Raw genomic sequence first — 18,921 nt, forward strand, 5'->3', positions numbered from 1 at the left:
ATATTTTTGGATGAGTAGTCACTTTTTTTGGTCAATGCAATGCAGAGTGCCAAGGAATAATTTGTACACTATACCAGGGGAGGTGAAGTTGAAAGTGAGGGGGCACTTTTTGTCTCGCCCACCAGAGGTGAAGGCGAGACTTAGGGATCCAAATGTCGTCCGTCCGTCACAAACCTGTAATGACACATAACTCCACAACCATAAGACGCTTTTCAACCAAACTTGGATGGTAGATGTACTTGGGGGACCTGCATGTTATGCTGCAGTCTGAGGTCACATGGTAAGGTCAAAGGTCATTTTCAGGTCAACGTTAAAGTTTACATGCAAGACTTATGACACCTAACTCCACAACTGTAAGTCGCTTTTCAACCAAACTTGGATGGTAGATGGACTTGGGGGACCTGCATGTTATGCTTCAGTCTGAGGTCATATGGTAAGGTCAAAGGTCATTTTCAGGTCAACGTTAAAGTTTACATGCAAGACTCTCTTATGACACCTAACTCCGCAACCGTATGTCGCTTTTCAACCAAACTTGGATGGTAGATGGACTTGGGGGACGTGCATGCTATGCTGCAGTCGGAGGTCACATGGTAAGGTCAAAGGTCATTTTCAGGTCAACGTTAAAGTTTACATGCAAGACTCTTTAACTCTGCAACCTTAAGTCGCTTTTCAACCAAACTTTGATGGTTGATGGACTTGGGGGACGTGCATGTTATGCTGCAGTTGGAGGTCACATGGTAAGGTCAAAGGTCATTTTCAGGTCAACGTTAAAGTTTACATGCAAGACTCTTTAACTCCGCAACCGTAAGTCGCTTTTCAACCAAACTTGGATGGTAGATGGACTTGGGGGACCTGCATGTTATGCTGCAGTCGGAGGTCACATGGTAAGGTCAAAGGTCATTTTCAGGTCAACGTTAAAGTTTACATGCAAGACTCTTATGACACCTAACTCTATCATTAAAGCATAACCTTCCTTTTAGATGAGGATTATACTTTCATTTGATATTTGGTATACATGATCCCAATATGACGTCAGTCTGTCCATGGATTCTTCAGTTATCATCAGAACAAAAACAGGACAGATCGATGAACAACTATTAGTAGCATGGACTTGTTTCCGGGGGGGGGGGGGGGGGTAAAAATACAGGTTCATATATGTGTAAAAGAAAATTTGATTTCGATACCATATTTTTTTTTTCTCAAGCTGAGTAGGGAACCTGGGCCCGTATTCCATAAACGAGATAAGCATGCTTAAGTCAAAAAATCTAAGCATTTTGTCTTATTTTCTGTCTAAGATAAAATTCTTAGCCAAAACGCGTATTCCATAAAGAATTGGCTAAGAATTTTGTCTTAGAATTTGGCTGAGAGGTTTTGCGCAACTAAGACAGATATAGGATAAATGGCTAAGTAACTTTTCTTAAAAATGCATATTCTATATACCATAAATACAACATGGCTAAGAATTTAGCCCTAACTTTAAGACAGCTGTGAGTTGTCTTAATTGTATTAGTTTCAAGGTAATTCAGCCAACAAAATTTTTAGAAATTGATACCTATATTGCATTTCGAGCTCCTGCCTCATTTTTTAAACCGATTTTCATGAAATTTTGAACACACATTTGTCTTAAGGTAAGGAGGTGGAAGATGTTTTTTTTTTTCCAGAAATTGTGTTGCCATGGTAACAGTATATTATGGCCAAAATTTTGCCGTTTAAAATACTTCATTAATTTTCTACCAATTCTCATGAAAGTTGGCTCACACATTGGATTTGAGGAAATGATGTGCAAGACACATTTATGCAAGTGTCGGAAATTGTGTTTCCATGGTAACGGTATATATTGGCAAAAATTATGTATAAATTTTGCTGTTCTAACTACTTCCTCAGTTTTTAACCAATTTTCATTAAATGTGGCACAAACATTAGTCTTGATGTGAAGATGTGCAAAACATATTTTATGCCTTAAAAAATTGTGTTGCCATGGTAACAAAAAAATACCAAAAATAAATGAAAATCTTGTGATTGAAATACTTTATCAGTTTTCAACTGGTCTATTCTCCTAAAAACTTGGCATACACATTAGTCTTGAGTTGAAGCTGTCTAAGACATTTTTTGCCTGTATCAAAAATCGTGTTGCCATGGTAACGAAATATTATATAACGAAAATCTTGTAGTTCAAACTCTTTCATCTTTTTCAACCAATGCTCATGAAATTTGGCACACACATCAGTCTTGAGTTGAAAATGTGCAAGAATATTTTTTGTCTGTATCAGAAATTGTGTTGCCAAGGTAACAACATATTATATAATGAAATTAGGTGAAAATCTTGTGGTCTGAAACCCTTTTTAGTTTTCAACCAATTCTTATAAAAGTTGGCTCACACATTGATTTTGAGGTATAGATCTGCAAGACATAGTCTATATTGGAAAATTTGTTACGTGAACCAATTTTTCTGTGGCCGGTCGAGACAAGTATTTCCCAATATTTCGCAATTGGTAGCCAACTGATCTACAAATAAAAGAAATTTGATTAGACATGTGAGAATCAAAAACTATACCGAGATTGCGACAAGAACTTGACAGATTTAGCCTAAAGTGAGGCCAGAAAATGAGATTGAGTCGATGTGGATTTTACTAAGATGTACCAGTACTTTGGAGCTAAAAAGAAGAAATTCACATTTGGCTGGATTCAACCTGATCTGTATACTTGTTGCTATGTCAGTCTAGTCTCTGAAAACTTTCTGGTGTCAACATGTACGTTTTGTTTACAGAGCATAGAAATATGAAATAATGTGTGTAAATTCTATCTGGATGAAAATTACATGTACTTCTATTCTTGAATTGATAACATTTTGAAACATGCAAAGATATCTTTCATGAAGATCTGTTTTAATAAAATTTGGATGGCAACCACAATAGATAAGGGTTTCCAGGGGAGCATTGTCTGAATGTGATGTTTACTGACTACTGTTATGTGCTACTGAAATCATTTCTGTGATTTGAATTTAATGAGAATTGGTTGAAAACTGAGGAAGTAGTTTAACCAACAACTTTTGCAATGGACCAACTGACCAACCGTACATTGATTCCCATATACTCCCTTCAAACTTCATTTGATATAATGAACATATCACAGTCTATTTAAGACCCATACTGGAGCTAAAGTTAGAATTGACAAATGTAAATCTATATATTAAAAAAAAAAAGTTTTATGCATATTCACCGTATGACAGCCAAGTATTTTGCTTTATAAAAACACAATTTTATGGGTACTAACAATGGGCTTTATTGATCTTCTTGACGGCCTGAATTACGTAACATTATGGTGAATACCTGGATCTAAATTACGTTTCTCCTGATTCTTCCTCTATTCATCTTCTTCCCCTTCTCCCTTTTTTACTTTCCCCTCCGCCTTCTTCCTCCTGCCCCCCCCCTTCATTTTCCCCTTCCCCTCTCCTACCTCCTTTTCCTCATCTTTTCTCCTCTTCTATTTTCTCTCTCCTTCCTGTCCCTCCCCTTCCTGTTCCTCATTCTCTTTTTTTTTCATCCTCCTCCTGTGTCAAGACGGTTGTGATTCCACAGGTTTGTAGAGGAAAATGATTTTTTTTTCCAGATAATGAATTCATTTTTTTTTCAATTTGCAGAGGAAAATGGCACTGAAGTTTATTCAATATTCAAATGGATGGAAACCTATCACTATTCACACAGTTTTTGTGATTTCCTTGTTGGGCAGAAATTGAAATTTCAGGAAAATTTGTTACACATAATCTGATTGCAGATATAATTGGAAACACTGCACCAAATAAAAAGGAAATGGAATATCCTAGGGCCCGTAACACAAAGCATAGCAATGATCGTAGAACATTTTCTACAATTGTTTGCATTGACTAAAATGTACAATCATTCGTGAAAATCAAGCGTACGATCAATCGCTAACCTTTGTGTTACAGGACCCAGGTCTGGGTCAAATAGTGTTGTGAACAGGACTTACTTGAAATATCTAGAACTTTTATTTCTACTAGAATAGTGTAACAATCCTTATTTCACCAAATGATATTTTTCATCTGCAATTAATCTCTGAATAACTTAATAAATGAAATAATTTCTTTTATAATTCCACAGTAACTAGTAAGGGTCTTATACAAGAAAAAGAGGAGAATGAAACCAACTTGTTTTATGTCAATTATTCTTTATTTCTCATGAAATGACTGATTTTACACTACATCATGATAATGATTCTGAATATTCAAATTTTATCTTACTGCAAGTACTTCAAAGCTGGAAAAAAATACCACATGCATTTTGGGCACATTAGGTTTATTTTTTAATGAAATAAATACCATAGGATGGCCATTATTTTGATGCTAGTATGTTATACATTGAAGAAATAACAGATCAATTTCACGAGTACGAAAAAGCAAAAATCCCTATTTTCCATAGGTTCAAGTGATATACGTGTATGATAAATACTGTCCTTATTCCAAACAGACATTTTCATGCCTTTTACCACAAAGTGTATACAGGTATGACTGCATGTATGTACACGTAGCATAGCATACTACACAATGGTTGATGTTGGGATCTTCTTATTCAAAGAATCTCTATGGGGGAGATGCAAGAAAATACAAATTTTAGCTGGAAGAAATCAGTTTCTTGTTGCAAAAACAAGTAGATTGCGATTGCAAAATATATGATTGAACTTAGGACCCAAAATAGATTTGCAGTTTGGGTAGTGGGTTTCACGGTACAGCATGTATTTTATGGGCAATTGTTGGTCTTGAAAAGGTCCTGGAATGGACCACCCAAACATTTCGACTAGTGTGTTCTTCTCGTCTTCAGGAGAATGAGAATGTGTTTGAACACAACTAATACATCTTTGAGATGAACTATGAGACTAACCACATTTGTTTACAGTTATTCCTGATCATTACATGTATTACCTTTTAAATCCACTGGGTTAATTTCAATCCAATTCCTACAGATTTTAACACACATGGAATGTCATCAAGTTCACATAGCCAATGATTGAGAAACATCAGACATTTTGTCAGAAATGTTTTGAGGTATAAGTTCATGATTCTGTTCTTTTTTTATGGTATATGTACATGACTATGTCCCAAAGTGCGAATTGAGATTTGAATAAGGCATATGAGGCTTTGCAATTACAAATTCATAGATGATTTGTGTTCAATTCCAACTCAGTATTAGCAAGTTGCATCAGGGACTTGGTTTTAAGGGGAGTGAGAGTAATCAATCGCTAACGCTCTTCTTAATCCATTTTTGGTAGAGCGATTTATCGCTTGCCTCAGCAATTGCTTAACAAGAGTGTCGAGTGTCAGTCATTGATCAAACTCTTAGAGTCAACCTTGAAAACCTCATTCTCTGTCAAGGTTTTGTAAATAACACACAATCATATTGTAAGCAATAACACAATTAGAAGAATGACATTAAAAAGTTCAATGAGATAAATATTGCATAGATCTATATCTGATTGTTGTGGGTTGTAACTTAGTGTATGTTCCTCCATCCATTTTGAAATCGGAAAAGAGAGCTCCTCTTGTATGTCAAAGAAGAGCGTTTTGAAGTGCTCCCCTAATGCTCCCCTTAGGAGAGCTTTTAATTTTCCCCCTCATAATCATAAAACTGAGTCCCTGTTGTGTTGATTGTTTGATGTTCCTAATCATCCTTGTCTGCCTTGATACTGCCAAATACTTCAGATGGGATGCTCTTCTGTTCTACATTCACCTCTGTAACAAGAATATAAATATATGGGACTGAATGAGTAAGGCCATATGAACAAAACCATTACATTGTGTGGATGACAAAATAGTTAATGTTTTCTTGTGGCTCTTAACCTAAAACTTGTTGCCTTCATCTGGGTTTCCGCATGAGATTATTGTTACATCAATTATGAATCCACCAAATGCATTACATCAGTTACTGTGAACAGTGATATGACATGAAACAGTTCTTTCAAAGAAAAGGAGAGGAAGTTTGTGCGCTCAATGATGATCACATTATACTTTGTGACTATGCTCCTGACAGTTGAAGGTAACATCCTTTGTACACTCTGTGCAAATTGGGAAAGGTTCTTAACAACTGCTCAAGGAAAAATTCAAACCATGTTTTATAGAGCAAATAATGCACAGGACAATTAGTGGTGCTGCAGGTACCCTGGGTATTAACAAGTCTGTTACAAATATTTGTGAGTGTAATGCAGCGCCATCAACACACTCTCATCTGTGCATTATATCCCAGGAATCAATGAAATAAAAGAATCTAGTATTTTTTTGTTCACATACCATCCACTTCCTCATCACTATCCTCATCCTCATCATCATCGATGTTGATTTCGGCTGGATTAGCTGCTCTAGTTGCCTCGGCAACCGCCTCTCGCTTAGCTTCAGTATCACCTCTGCATTAATAGAAACATCCCACACAATCCATAGGATTATCATGACATATCTTGAGAACTATGCATAATAATTAAGGAATGAATAATTAAGATACATTAACATTATTAAAAGGGCAATTCAAAGATTTTGAAGATGTGAATAAGGAGTTGGCAAAAAACACCAACATACTATCACAAAGTAAAAGTAGACTGCAATGCTCTCTGCTAAAAGATATATCAATACATAGCTGAATTATCAGCTAAGAACATGTTCCAGTCATGTTAAATATCATGAGTAAAAGCTGTCTGAAACAGAGCCTAGATATATATTACCTGACAAAGAGAATATCCTTTTTGAGTTTTGGTTTATCTGCCTCAGCCTCTGCAGCTAGTGCTTGAGCTCTCTGTTCTAATAACTGCATGTCATCTATAGCACCTTGGTTTGGTTTGGCTAGGGAAATTAAAAGCAAACACAAATTGAATGAAGAGTTCACATGACCTTGGTTTCAATTACAGAAAACTTAAAGAAAAATATTCATTATAATACCAATATGCAGTATTTTCCCTGGGAATCATTTTCCACATTGTTTTTGTTCTCTCATTTCGCAGTGGTATTTTCCAGGTTTTCTGATTGACTTTGTGTGTACTGAATTTCGCAGCTTGTAATACTGCAATATCGGGTTGTAGACAGTCTGTAAAGCTACACCAAGTAAATAATACACAATGAGGCTCTTAGCAGTGCATGATGCGTGTAGAAGCACATTTGGCCAGCTTATCAAACCCAGGCGCAAGATTATGTTTGTGGTAAGTGTATGTGCGTGCCATGCTTGTTTACATGTACATGCAGGTTTACTTCATTTTAGGTCAAGTTCACCCAGGAAAAAATGTTGGTTCGCATCAATATAGACACAAAAAAATTCATCAAAAATTGGGTGTAAAATACATGTAAGAAAGTTATGATGTTATACAATCGTGCTTATTTTTTCACAATATTGAAAGTAGCCTTAGCTAGAAATGAATCACCACACTCACCTGCTCCTTCTACAGCAATCATCTGAGCTGACATAAAGTTCACCTGAAATCAAATCAAAACAATACCAAATCTGTGATTGCAGAGGACAGTGACATGAACATCATCTGATATCTCTTATTATAAAACGGGTTCAAGGATGTAGCCAATGGTGAGTGCGTATTCAAGTCACGTGTTCATGCTTTAATTATGCGCAACCTTCCAGTCGTGCATTTTTCGTGCAGCACTGTGCATTTTTTGTGCAGCACTATGCAATTTTTGTGCAGCATTAGTTCCAATAGCACGTGAAAACTGATACGCGTTCAGTAAAAGAGGCTGGCTAGGATTTTGATGCGCTTACTTAGGTGCGCATAGTAGATACGCCTGTGATGTCATAATTGATAGTCTTGTGATCTCTTCGTCTGTGCGATCGTACACAAGTTGGAGGGATTTGAACAAGATTTCCATGAAAAATTCTTTTTGCCGACCCGTTTTATAAAACAATTAATGCACATTTTAAGATTCGTGACGTTAGTGACGATGCGAGCAGCTCTCGGGCATTCACAATATTATGCAAAAGCACTCGGCGCAAGCGCCTCTTGCTTTCGCATAATTGTAAATACCCTCGAGTGTGCTGCATCGTCATAACACACTCATAAATGTGCATTAATTGTATAATAAACACCTCCAGCTAGCCATATATAAAGTGACTATTTCATCTTGATTGGTTCAGAGAATAGAACAGCTACATGTACTCACAATGTTTTTTTTTCATTCAATTTGTCTACTTCTAAGATTCCCAATACCACATAGGCTAAATCCAAATGCTAGAATTTTGCAATCAGATACTAGTACACTACAATTTCATAGTAGTCTCATTCAATACTTGTCAAGTGGAATTCATATCATATCAAGCCAAATATTACTTTCTTCAAATTTCCCTGTAATACCTATCCCAATCCGTTTGATGTCATTTGAATGTCCAAATGGTATTTATTTGTATCAACCTAAAATTTGAATTTCTTCTGATGAAATTTTATAATGGTTGAATTCAGATATTTCTGATGTCTGAATGGAACTTATTTCATCATTCCTATGTGCTGATGTAGTTTTTATTTCCCAATAGTCCCATTCATGATTTTTTGTGTGATTATTCATTCATACTCCAGCACATACCTGAGTATTAAACTTGGCTTGTATGCTTCTCTTAATCCTTAGCATCTCTCTCACTGTATCCTCATTACCATGCTTTATCTCAAAATCCTTCCAAACCTGCCAAAATGTTGCCGTCACCTGGATTAAAAAAAAACAATTAAATTCATAATAGTACCATTCTGTTATTTTCATGTGGTCATTCCTACATAATTAAAACCTATACATACATGTACCCATTTATATTTACATGTATAAATGTTTGTTTTGAATAATTAGTGTACAATGCAGTACCCCTGATGAAATGAATAAAATAGGTAAATCAATTATTAAGGGTTTATAGCTTAGACTTTCAAATATATCACTATCACATTCTATTACATATTCTGAATAGACAAAAACATTTCGGTTCAAATACACTGTATAAGATTGAACAAGATAACCCAATATTTGAATGTCGTGCAGCTATCATGATCTTTGCATATATACATTTGAATTTCATCAGAAAAATAACTCTATGAATTCAATGTTTCATTTCAAAGTGATAGAAGAGGAAGAATCATTAAACAACCAAAATATATTTTTCATGAAAGTATCAAACTTACTCGTGGATCACACATCTGTGAGCAGTGAGCATAGACCGCCCTCGCTCTGTCAATCTCTCCCAGTTTACGTTCAAGATCAGCAAACCTGATACACATCTCTCTGGCTTCATTGTCAGGTAAAACTTCCACAGCTTTCTCATAGATAGGTCTGGTCTGTGTAACACCGTATACCTCTGCTACTCGCTTGATATAGATGTTAAACATCTGGTGATATCATGATAACAATAGTAGTGTTAATACAATCAACAGCAGAGGTCCTTGTAAAGAAGGTCTACCACTATATAAAAAAAAACACTAGTATGGTTTTCCTTGAAGTTTTTCTTTTCTATATTGAAACATGTATTGCATGAATTTCATAAAGACGATTTTTCTTATCTTTCTTGTTACATGTACTTCGTAACAGGTAAGTTTGATTGTAGTTTAACCTGTTTTACTGACAACCGGTATATAAGGGCCACTTCATTAGAACATCACCAATTTGAGAAGCAATATTTTAGTAACATATATCGGAAGACTGAATTATTCATAGAACATCTAACTACTAGTTTTCTTTCTTTGATTTCCTTTTTATAAATTAAAACTTGTAAACATAAATCTGTCCATACTTGACCGGCCACCCCCAAACCAAGTCACCAAGGAAGGTTCACTGTAGATAGCAAAAACAATAATTTGGTCTTCAAGAAACAAAATACTGATATTAGCTTATCTGAAAGAGTAATCATTCTTACTACTGTCAAAATTTGAAGTAGTAAATTTAGACCACAAGATGTACGAGTTTCTTAGTCACAAATTATTTGCATACTGCTTGGAAGTTTTACTGAGATTGTACAGTATGCATATCTCATGCTTGAGTGAACCTCTAACTTCAAAACTTGTTTTCTTCTTTTTTTTAAGCTCTCCGTGATTTTTTTTCTGCATTCATCTCATTGTTGATTTTGTAGTGGCAGGTCACATATAGACAATATGTTCATAAAGACCATTATTCTTGTCCCTCGTGGATGGTCTTTAGAGATAAGTTAACATAGTACTAATGATTGTTAGAAGGTACAGATGTGTGAATTTGTCTTTTATTGGGTGATCAACAATGTAACTGGAGACTGCATTCAGTTTGCAAGATGGAGTCATTTTTCCAGATTTATTTCTGTATGTTATTACTCTAACAACTGACATAGGCAATGTACATCTTCAGCGTAAGGTCACATCTATGCAAAGTCTCCTGAGCAGAAAGTAAGGTTTGATTCGAAAGATTTGGAACAGACTTCTGTGACCACTGGCATCAATACCCAAAACACCTCAAATCATTATCACTCTTATAAGCATACTAGGGCCAAGTTTTAAGTTGATTTGTCATACTATCTTTATTAATTGCAACAGCAAAAACAGGGTGGATGACCCCAAAAGACATAAGACCCCCCAAACCTCCCCTTTTTTGTATATTTAAACAAACTTTAGCATAACCGGCGTGTTGGCTCAGTTGGTAAAGCGTCCCTCTCACATCCAGGAGGTCAGGGGTTCAAACCCCTGCCGCGTCAGACCAAAAGACACTAAAAGATGGGAATTGCTGCTACCCTGTTTGGCGTTCAACGAATTAAGGGATACAGCCTCGTCTATCTGGCGCTGCACAGCGGCTGCCGGGCTCACGATCAGTTGGGCAAATCAAATTTTTAGAGTATTTCATGTCATGTCTATTTCAAACAATATATTATGGATTTTCATTTTTTTATATATATACCTCATACTGTTCTTCAGGAAGAACTGCCTTGGTAGCCCTATCATAGACAGCTACAGCATGTCGAGATAAACCATACTTCTCTTCAAGCTTCGCATATAACAGGTACAAAGCTATTCAACAAAGATATCAGAATAGTTTCATAATTTAATGCATTCACTCAAACTGTGTTTAAGTCATTTTTATGAGAACAGTTGTAAGATAATTTTACTTTTTTCCACAATCACAAAGCTAATTCCTATAGAAGCACTCTACAATAGTTATAAAGGCAAATCTTCACTCCCATACATAAATCTTGTTTTCATTAGTTTAATTCAATAACTCAATTCATAATAATTCACAAGAAACACCATTCGATTATCTTTAGTATCTCTCTATATAAATCAATGTTTCATATTAATGGTAAAACAGACTTAAATTGTGCAAATAAACATCAATATCTACAAAATAATATTAATAAAATATAAAAAAAAAAACTTGTTTTAAAGGAATGCTCCAATTGCAAGGAAACACATTCCTTATAAGCAAGTTATATTCATTTCACATTTTATTGCAGACTCTAGCAATTGGAATATCTACCAATCAAAAAAACCAACACAACTTACTCTTGGTAAACTTAGCAGGGCAGTCTTCAAGGCATTGTTCAAAGAGGTCTCTTGTTCTCTCTAGTTTTTTCCCTCCCTAAAGAGAAGATTAAGGATTAGCAGTAAAGATGGATTAAAGGATTAGCAGTTATGTATCCACTCATATCACTCATTTGAATTAAGAGAAGTCTCTTCCTACGAGTGAATCACACAACAAATTGCTGGTTTTCATTTACATCCAATCCATAATTATGAAAATCAAATAACTCATTTCGCAAACTTCATCAAATACTATTTGATCACTGACTCACTTTATAAAACTTGTGATTACTATTTCTCTGAATACCCTAGTTTCACTTTCTGGAGGCCTATATAATATGCAGACCCACCTTGTCTACCACAAAAACCCCAAAAGTGGGACAAATGGAAGGACAGCTGTCCCAAAGGACAGTTGAAAGATATGAAACTGTATCAGAATCAGTTGCTTTATGTACATGGACTGTGCTAAAAATCTCACAACCATTTAGTAACTCAATTCATATGTCTCTAAATCACTCCTCTTGTTGTATATCTCACAACAATCAACTTTACACACTCATCCACTTAAACCATATTTTCACTCTCTCAAACCTAGAGACACTCTATTTACATCAACAAATTAAAATTACTCTCACTTTACATATATTTACTCACCAACAGCAACCAAATTAACACTTTCACTCACTCACTCATTCTCATCGATCCTTTACCAACTCTCTTTCTTACATAATTACTCAATTTCTCTCTTATTCATTCATTAACTCACACACTTTCTTATTCATTTACTTAATCGATCACTCACTCAATTAATCACCTACCAACCCATTCTCTCACTCCCTTACCTAATCACTCATTTACTCACACTCACTCATTTCCTCCGTTCTCACACTCACTCACTCACCCATTCACTCAATCACTCACCTACATGTACTCACTCAATCACCTATCAACCCACTCTCTCACTACTTCACCTACTCACTCATTCATTCACTCACACTCACTCATTCACTCACCCACTCACTCATCCACCCACTCACTCACATACTCACCCACTCACCCGCTCACTCTCCCACTCAATCACCAATCAACCAACTCTCTCACTCCCTCACCTATTCACTCACACTCACTCACTCATTCAATCACTCACCCACCCACTCACTCGCATACTAACCAATAGTCTGATGAGTGAATACTTAAAAATAAGAGAAGTGACTTACATATCTCTCCATGAATTTGGTAAGATAAGTATTCCAGATGTCATACACATTCGGCCATTTGAAGAGACCTATTCCCTTCTCATATGCCTGAAAATAAACGTAATAAAGAAATAATATTCCAATCTCATGTATTTGTTAAAATGGGTGACAATATGACTATGAAGTTAAGAAACTCATTTCCTTTGCCGACCAACCTTAAAGTAGAAATATATTGAAAATCTTAAAAATGGAGAATCATATATCGAAATAAAGGAGAAAATAAGGAGAAAACGATGGTGTACATCATTTATCATGGAGACCGATGAAACTCAGTTAATTGATACTTTAAAGTTCTCTCTCTGAATGCTTCAAACACGCAGAATTACGTCCGCGAAATTGGAGATTTTTTATGACGTCACTGTCTGTACGAGAGGCGTGATTGGCTCTCCCACGTGAAGCTTACTTGAGTGCAAAACCTGTTGCGTGGGAACGTTTTCTCAAAACTGCATGTCATTGAATACTTCGATCACGAAATGAAAGAAAACCCTGAATTTTATCTAGATTTGGATTTTCAAATTGATGATTTTGAAGATGAAGAGAATGATGATGTAAAGTGAACAACAAAGTGACGTAGTTGGAGGTATATTGGGGGAATTACGCCGATGAAGATGAGTCGGACAATTCAACTTGCAACACGATCACATGCATTCGCTACCAACTCATTCAGCGCTGCTACAAGTGCTAGCTGTACCGCACATGAAAATGAATAACCACATCCTGACAGACAAAATTTACTATGAAGAAGAAAAATAATGATATAACTGTACTTACAAACAATATAATCCGAACCTGAAGGCAAATCAACTCAACGAATAGGAGCCCAGCAGCAGACGATATGCACCGACGATAAACTTCATTTGTGGCTAGGATAGACTGTCAATCGTTCTGTTAGATGTAATATTTATCTCATTCATTTGACAAACATTACGAAACTCGGGGAATAATTCATCTATATAAAAATATAGTAACATCTCGTACTTTTTTAAAATTACAATAAAAGCTTTTTTTAAGGAAAACGTTGAGGTAAATTTAAATTAGATGTAAAAGATCATCCCATCATGCGTAGCTCGTATATGTTATCGTAAACAAACCATCACAACACATGACGTGTAGCTTGCTCGCCTTGGCTGAGAGAGTAGATCTAGATGCACGTGTTGCACAGCTCTCAATCAGCAAGGCAAGGAAGGAATACCGGCACATGTCTTGTGATGGTTTGTTTACGATAACATATACAAGCTACGCATGATGGGATGATCTTTTACATCAAATTTTAATTAACCTCAACGTTTTCCTTCAAAAAAGGTTTTATCGTAATTTAAAAAAATAATTAGAGATGTTACTATATTTTTATATAGATAAATAATTCCCTGAGTTTCGTAATTTTGTCAAATTAATGAGATAAAAATTACATCTTACAGAACGAGTGACAATCCATCCCAGCCACATGCACATGAAGTTTATCGTCGGTGCATATCGTCTGCTGCTATTCGTTGAGTTGATTTGCCTTCAGGTTCGGAATATATTGTTTGTAAGTACAGTTATCACTATTCTTCTTCTTCATAGTAGATTTTGTCTGTCTGGATGTGGTTATTCATTTCATGAATTCAATTTGGCCCGTGCGATACAGCTAGCACTTGTAGCAGCGCTGCATGAGTTGGTAGCGAATGCATGTGATCGTGTTGCAAGTTGAATTGTCCGACTCATCATCATCGGCGTAATTCTCCTAATCTACCTCCAACTATGTCACTTTGTTGTTCACTTCATCATCATTCTCTTCATCTTCAAAATCATCAATTTGAAAATTTAAATCTAGATAAAATTCAGGGTTTTCTTTAATTTCGTGATCGAAGTATTTAGTGACAGTGTGGAGAAAACGTACCCATGCAACAGGTTTTGCATGCAAGTTGAGCTTTACGTGGGAGAGCCAATCATGTCTCTCGTACAGACAGTGACGTCATACAATTCGAGTAAATTCAGAGACCGATACGAGGCATATTTCGGAGAGGCATATTAGCGTTTTTTAATCGGCGATTTTTACCTTATGTATTGTTTTAATTATTTTTGAATGACCCACTGATAATACCCACATCATTACCTTTCCATTGATATACATTAAGACCACATTCATAATCAATACATTTCTCCTTTAAAGAAAAGGTTGGATTTTCAAAATAAAGTTTTACAAAGTACAACGTATATGTATATCAAAGAATTAGTAAAAGCAATTGGATGAATTCAAATAAATCAAATAATCACAATAAAATGAAACAGACTTTGGGTTCAGAGTACATATTCTTGAATACATGATACCCAACTCCCTTTTTTCCAAATACTGATTTCCATTTTCTCATGTAAAACTTGATAAGCTACATAGGATAAGTAGCCATCAGCATTCCACTACTCAAACACCTTGAATCCAAGACTATATTTTGGTACTGACCTTGAAAGCTTCCTCAAAGTACTGGTTCTCCTCTAGGAACATACCATAGTTGATGATGATTTGAGGCGTGGCTATCCGTAGATCAATGATGCGATCATAAACTGCTTTGGTGCTCTAAAGCATTAACATGAACAGTTCAAGGTTTTATTTTCAAAAGAGTAATTAATCATCTGATTTTTCACATAGTGGATGATACGTAATATAATGCACATAGTGTAGGAATATATTAAAAATAACAATGTAAAATAGGGTAAAAGCAAGAGGTCATGTCTTGTAAAAGTGAAACTAAGAGCAGAAGAATGAAGAGGAGAAAAAAAGAAAGAGGAAAAAGAGAAAGAAGATGAAAAAAAACAGAAGAAAAGGAAGGAGGAAAAGAGGAAGAAAAAAAAGAAAAATGAGGAGGAAGAGAAGGGGGAGAAGAAGAAAAAGAAGAAAAAGGAGATAAAATGGAGGAAGAGAAGAAGAGAGAAAAGAAGATGATGAAAACAGAGAAGAGTACATAGGGGCCTATGCATACATAAAATGAACAAGACAACATAATAAAGATATATGAAAAGTCAAAAGAAATGTGATGAACAGGAGAGCCGCTAAGGCGAGCACATTATACGCCCGCCTGTAACACGGAAAATGGAGTCACTGGTCAAGCAAAAAAAGTACAAGGTGGTGACTTCACCACTGACCTCAAAATCAATAGGCTTCCTGGGATTCATGCTAGTATCATACACACCAAATTATAGGAGCCTAGGTTAAGTTAGACTAAACTTATCGCGTTTACAATAACTGCAGAAGGGTAAGAAGAAAAATATGTCACTGTGACCTTGACCTTTGACCTTTTGACCCCCAAATCAATAAGCTTCCTGGGACCCATGCTGGTATCATACATACCAAATTATATGAGCCTAGGTTAAGTTAAACTGAAGTTATCGCGTTTACAAGGAAAAGTTAACGGATGGACAGACAGACGGATGGACAAGCGTAATACCATAATACATCCTGTCATGACGGTCATATAAAAACCTTCTTTCTTCTCAATTTATTTAAATTTTATTTCTGTATAATTATCCATTTTTCAACTTGGAATTAATTGAAGAAAAACACTATAATGGCAATGGTGTGTCATGTATTCAAAGTGAATTTGAAAATATTTATTGTTTACCTTGAAAGTTCCGAAGCTTTCCTCAAGATCTGCATACATTGACCAAAGCTTCAAGTTCTTATATAGTCTGTTCTGGACAGGCTCACTCTGAAAAGAATGAATGAAATCTTCAAGATAAAATTACACAATACCCTTAATAACAACCTACATTTGAAATAAATATTTGAATTACCTTTGTACGTTGAAATTTGTGTATGGCCAGCCGAGGGAACATTATACATGTACCTGTATAATGGCAACATATGTCTCTTGAAATATTCATTTTCCAAAGAATAATAACCTGCACTTCCACTGGCCTTAATGCCCTTTCATTACAATAGATATTTTGGTACCTTTATCATTTTCCCCATTTGTGGTGCAATATATTACCCATGAAATCTTTTGCAAAACATGAGGCCTATGGTACTCAATAGTCGAGGGGGGGCGTTTCAAGAAACATCTTTTCATTGATTTTGGTACTGACAACCTGTTCTGAGCCAATCAGATGCAAGGATTTTGGTAGCTTTCAACAATTCAATCTTACCTTGTCATGGTAAGCAGCCTTCCTACTGGGTGCTGCGGTCGCTCTACGCATCAGCTTCAATGCATCATCATAGTTTCTGAGAAAAAAATTCAAAATCATGGGGCCCGTTAAGATGTCCAATCAAATACAACTTGATTCTAGCTACCCCTGTTGTGGAGGGTTACACTGGATTTAAAACCAGGGGAGTGTTTCATGAAAGGAGTTGTCAGATGTTCTATCCAACAAGTCCTATTTTATCCGACAGTTACCATATAAATATTGCCTATCAGCCTATCAAAACCAAAGAAACGGTCAGATCTGACAACATGTCGCACAAAAATATTGATGAAACATTTCCCAAGATGACTGACTAGTGTCATTGCATGTAAATGAACATCTACATAATGAACATTGCTTTACATTCTAAAGATTCAAGTAGAATTTGGTTACATGTTTATATACATGCCAGAGGAAGAGTCATCACACCTTCCTACAATTCTTTGTCTAGTTTGTATCATGTAAGAAAGATTTGATCACCTTGCTTGTGGAGAGAAGTATTTAAAAGGGCAATTCCATGGTCAGTATTTCATAAATAAAGCAAATTTCTAAAATGCTATGTTCTTTTAGACATTCAATCTTGAAGAACGTTTTGAGTGTTATGCTAATCTGGGCCCTGTAACACAAAAAAGTTAGCAATTATCACTCATTTAAAAGAACAGTTCTGATTGGTTCCTACTCAGTCTACTGAGGAACATGGGCATGCAACGATGATCATGATAGGCTATGTCATTTAGTGACTGACCTTTGAGTTATGGGGCCCTGATCTTTATCTATCTGTACAAATCAACTTGTTGGTAGGGTCATCATTCATTGCCTTTAAGATGGCTAGTATTAAAGCAGACTGATTGTGCTGATAAATTATGAAATGAAGCTTGAATTCACTTACTCATGTCTTATCTCCATCTCAGTCCATTCACACCAGACACCAGCCAGTTCATCTACTTTCATGTATTCAACCTTAGTTCCTTTCTCAAATATCACCCTTGCCTGCAAAACACACAAAAAACAATATGCATGTATTACTTCTATAGAACGGAGCAATATGTTGCATGAACCCACCATGAATGTCTGTTCATATTTCATATCATGTGATCACACTATGAATGTCCATTCACAGTTTATGTCATGTGATCACATCATGAATGTCCATTAACAGTTTATGTCCTGTGATTGCATCATGAAGGTCTATTCACATTTCAAGTCATGTGATCACATCATGAATGTCTATTCATATTTTATGTCGCGTGATCACGCCATGAATGTCTATTCATATTTTATGTCGCGTGATCACGCCATGAATGTCTATTCACATTTTATGTCGCGTGATCACGCCATGAATGTCTATTCATATTTTATGTCGCGTGATCACGCCATGAATGTCTATTCACATTTCAAGTCATGTGATCACATCATGAATGTCTATTCATATTTCATGTCGCGTGATCACACCATGAATGCCTATGTACATTTTATATGGTGCGCTCACATCACAAATGTCTATTCAAATTTTATGTCATGTTATCACACCATGAATTTCTATTCACATTTTATTCTAATTAAATACATAATGGCCTGCATGTATATATAGACCTACATTTAGATATAGCTACAATATATATTTTTTTTAATTCATGTCTATTCACACCATATTACAGACAGTTCATCTACTTTCAGCTGTCCTACGATGTATGTCACTCCAAATTTGAAGAAATCTGCACTTGATCATAATGATGGCGAACTATCACCCAGTGTCCAAACTACCATTTCTTGCCAAAGTGATGGAGAAGATTGTTGTAAGTTGTCTGATTGCATATTTGCAAGGCAATGAACTTCTTAAGTGTTTTCAGTCTGCCTACAGGAAGAATCAGTGTGGAGACAGCACTTTTGAAGGTCTCAGATGATATCCGTACATCAATTGATAAGAGGAAAGCAGTTAGTTCTTTTAAACTTGTCAGCAGCTTTTGATACCAGTGATCATATCATTCTTCTTGAGAGACTG

General features: G+C 35.8%; 1 protein-coding gene across 1 annotated transcript; it reads right to left on the reverse strand.

Annotated features, from left to right (window-relative positions):
* Positions 1-4,363: 4,363 nt before the first annotated feature.
* On the reverse strand, positions 4,364-17,984 carry LOC121428961 (pre-mRNA-splicing factor SYF1-like). Its single transcript, XM_041625857.1, has 13 exons — positions 17,809-17,984; positions 16,884-16,959; positions 16,361-16,447; positions 15,205-15,318; positions 12,726-12,812; positions 11,491-11,566; positions 10,889-10,998; positions 9,157-9,360; positions 8,576-8,692; positions 7,423-7,465; positions 6,724-6,841; positions 6,299-6,411; positions 4,364-5,743 (listed from the first exon to the last, which is right to left on the reverse strand). Exons 1-13 carry the CDS (start codon positions 17,982-17,984, stop codon positions 5,673-5,675), a joined length of 1,392 nt encoding a protein of 463 aa, XP_041481791.1. The 3' UTR covers positions 4,364-5,672.
* Between the last annotated feature and the right edge of the window lie 937 nt (positions 17,985-18,921).

The sequence above is a fragment of the Lytechinus variegatus genome, chromosome 15 (genome assembly GCF_018143015.1).
Source record: "Lytechinus variegatus isolate NC3 chromosome 15, Lvar_3.0, whole genome shotgun sequence".
NCBI classification, from domain to species: domain Eukaryota; kingdom Metazoa; phylum Echinodermata; class Echinoidea; order Temnopleuroida; family Toxopneustidae; genus Lytechinus; species Lytechinus variegatus.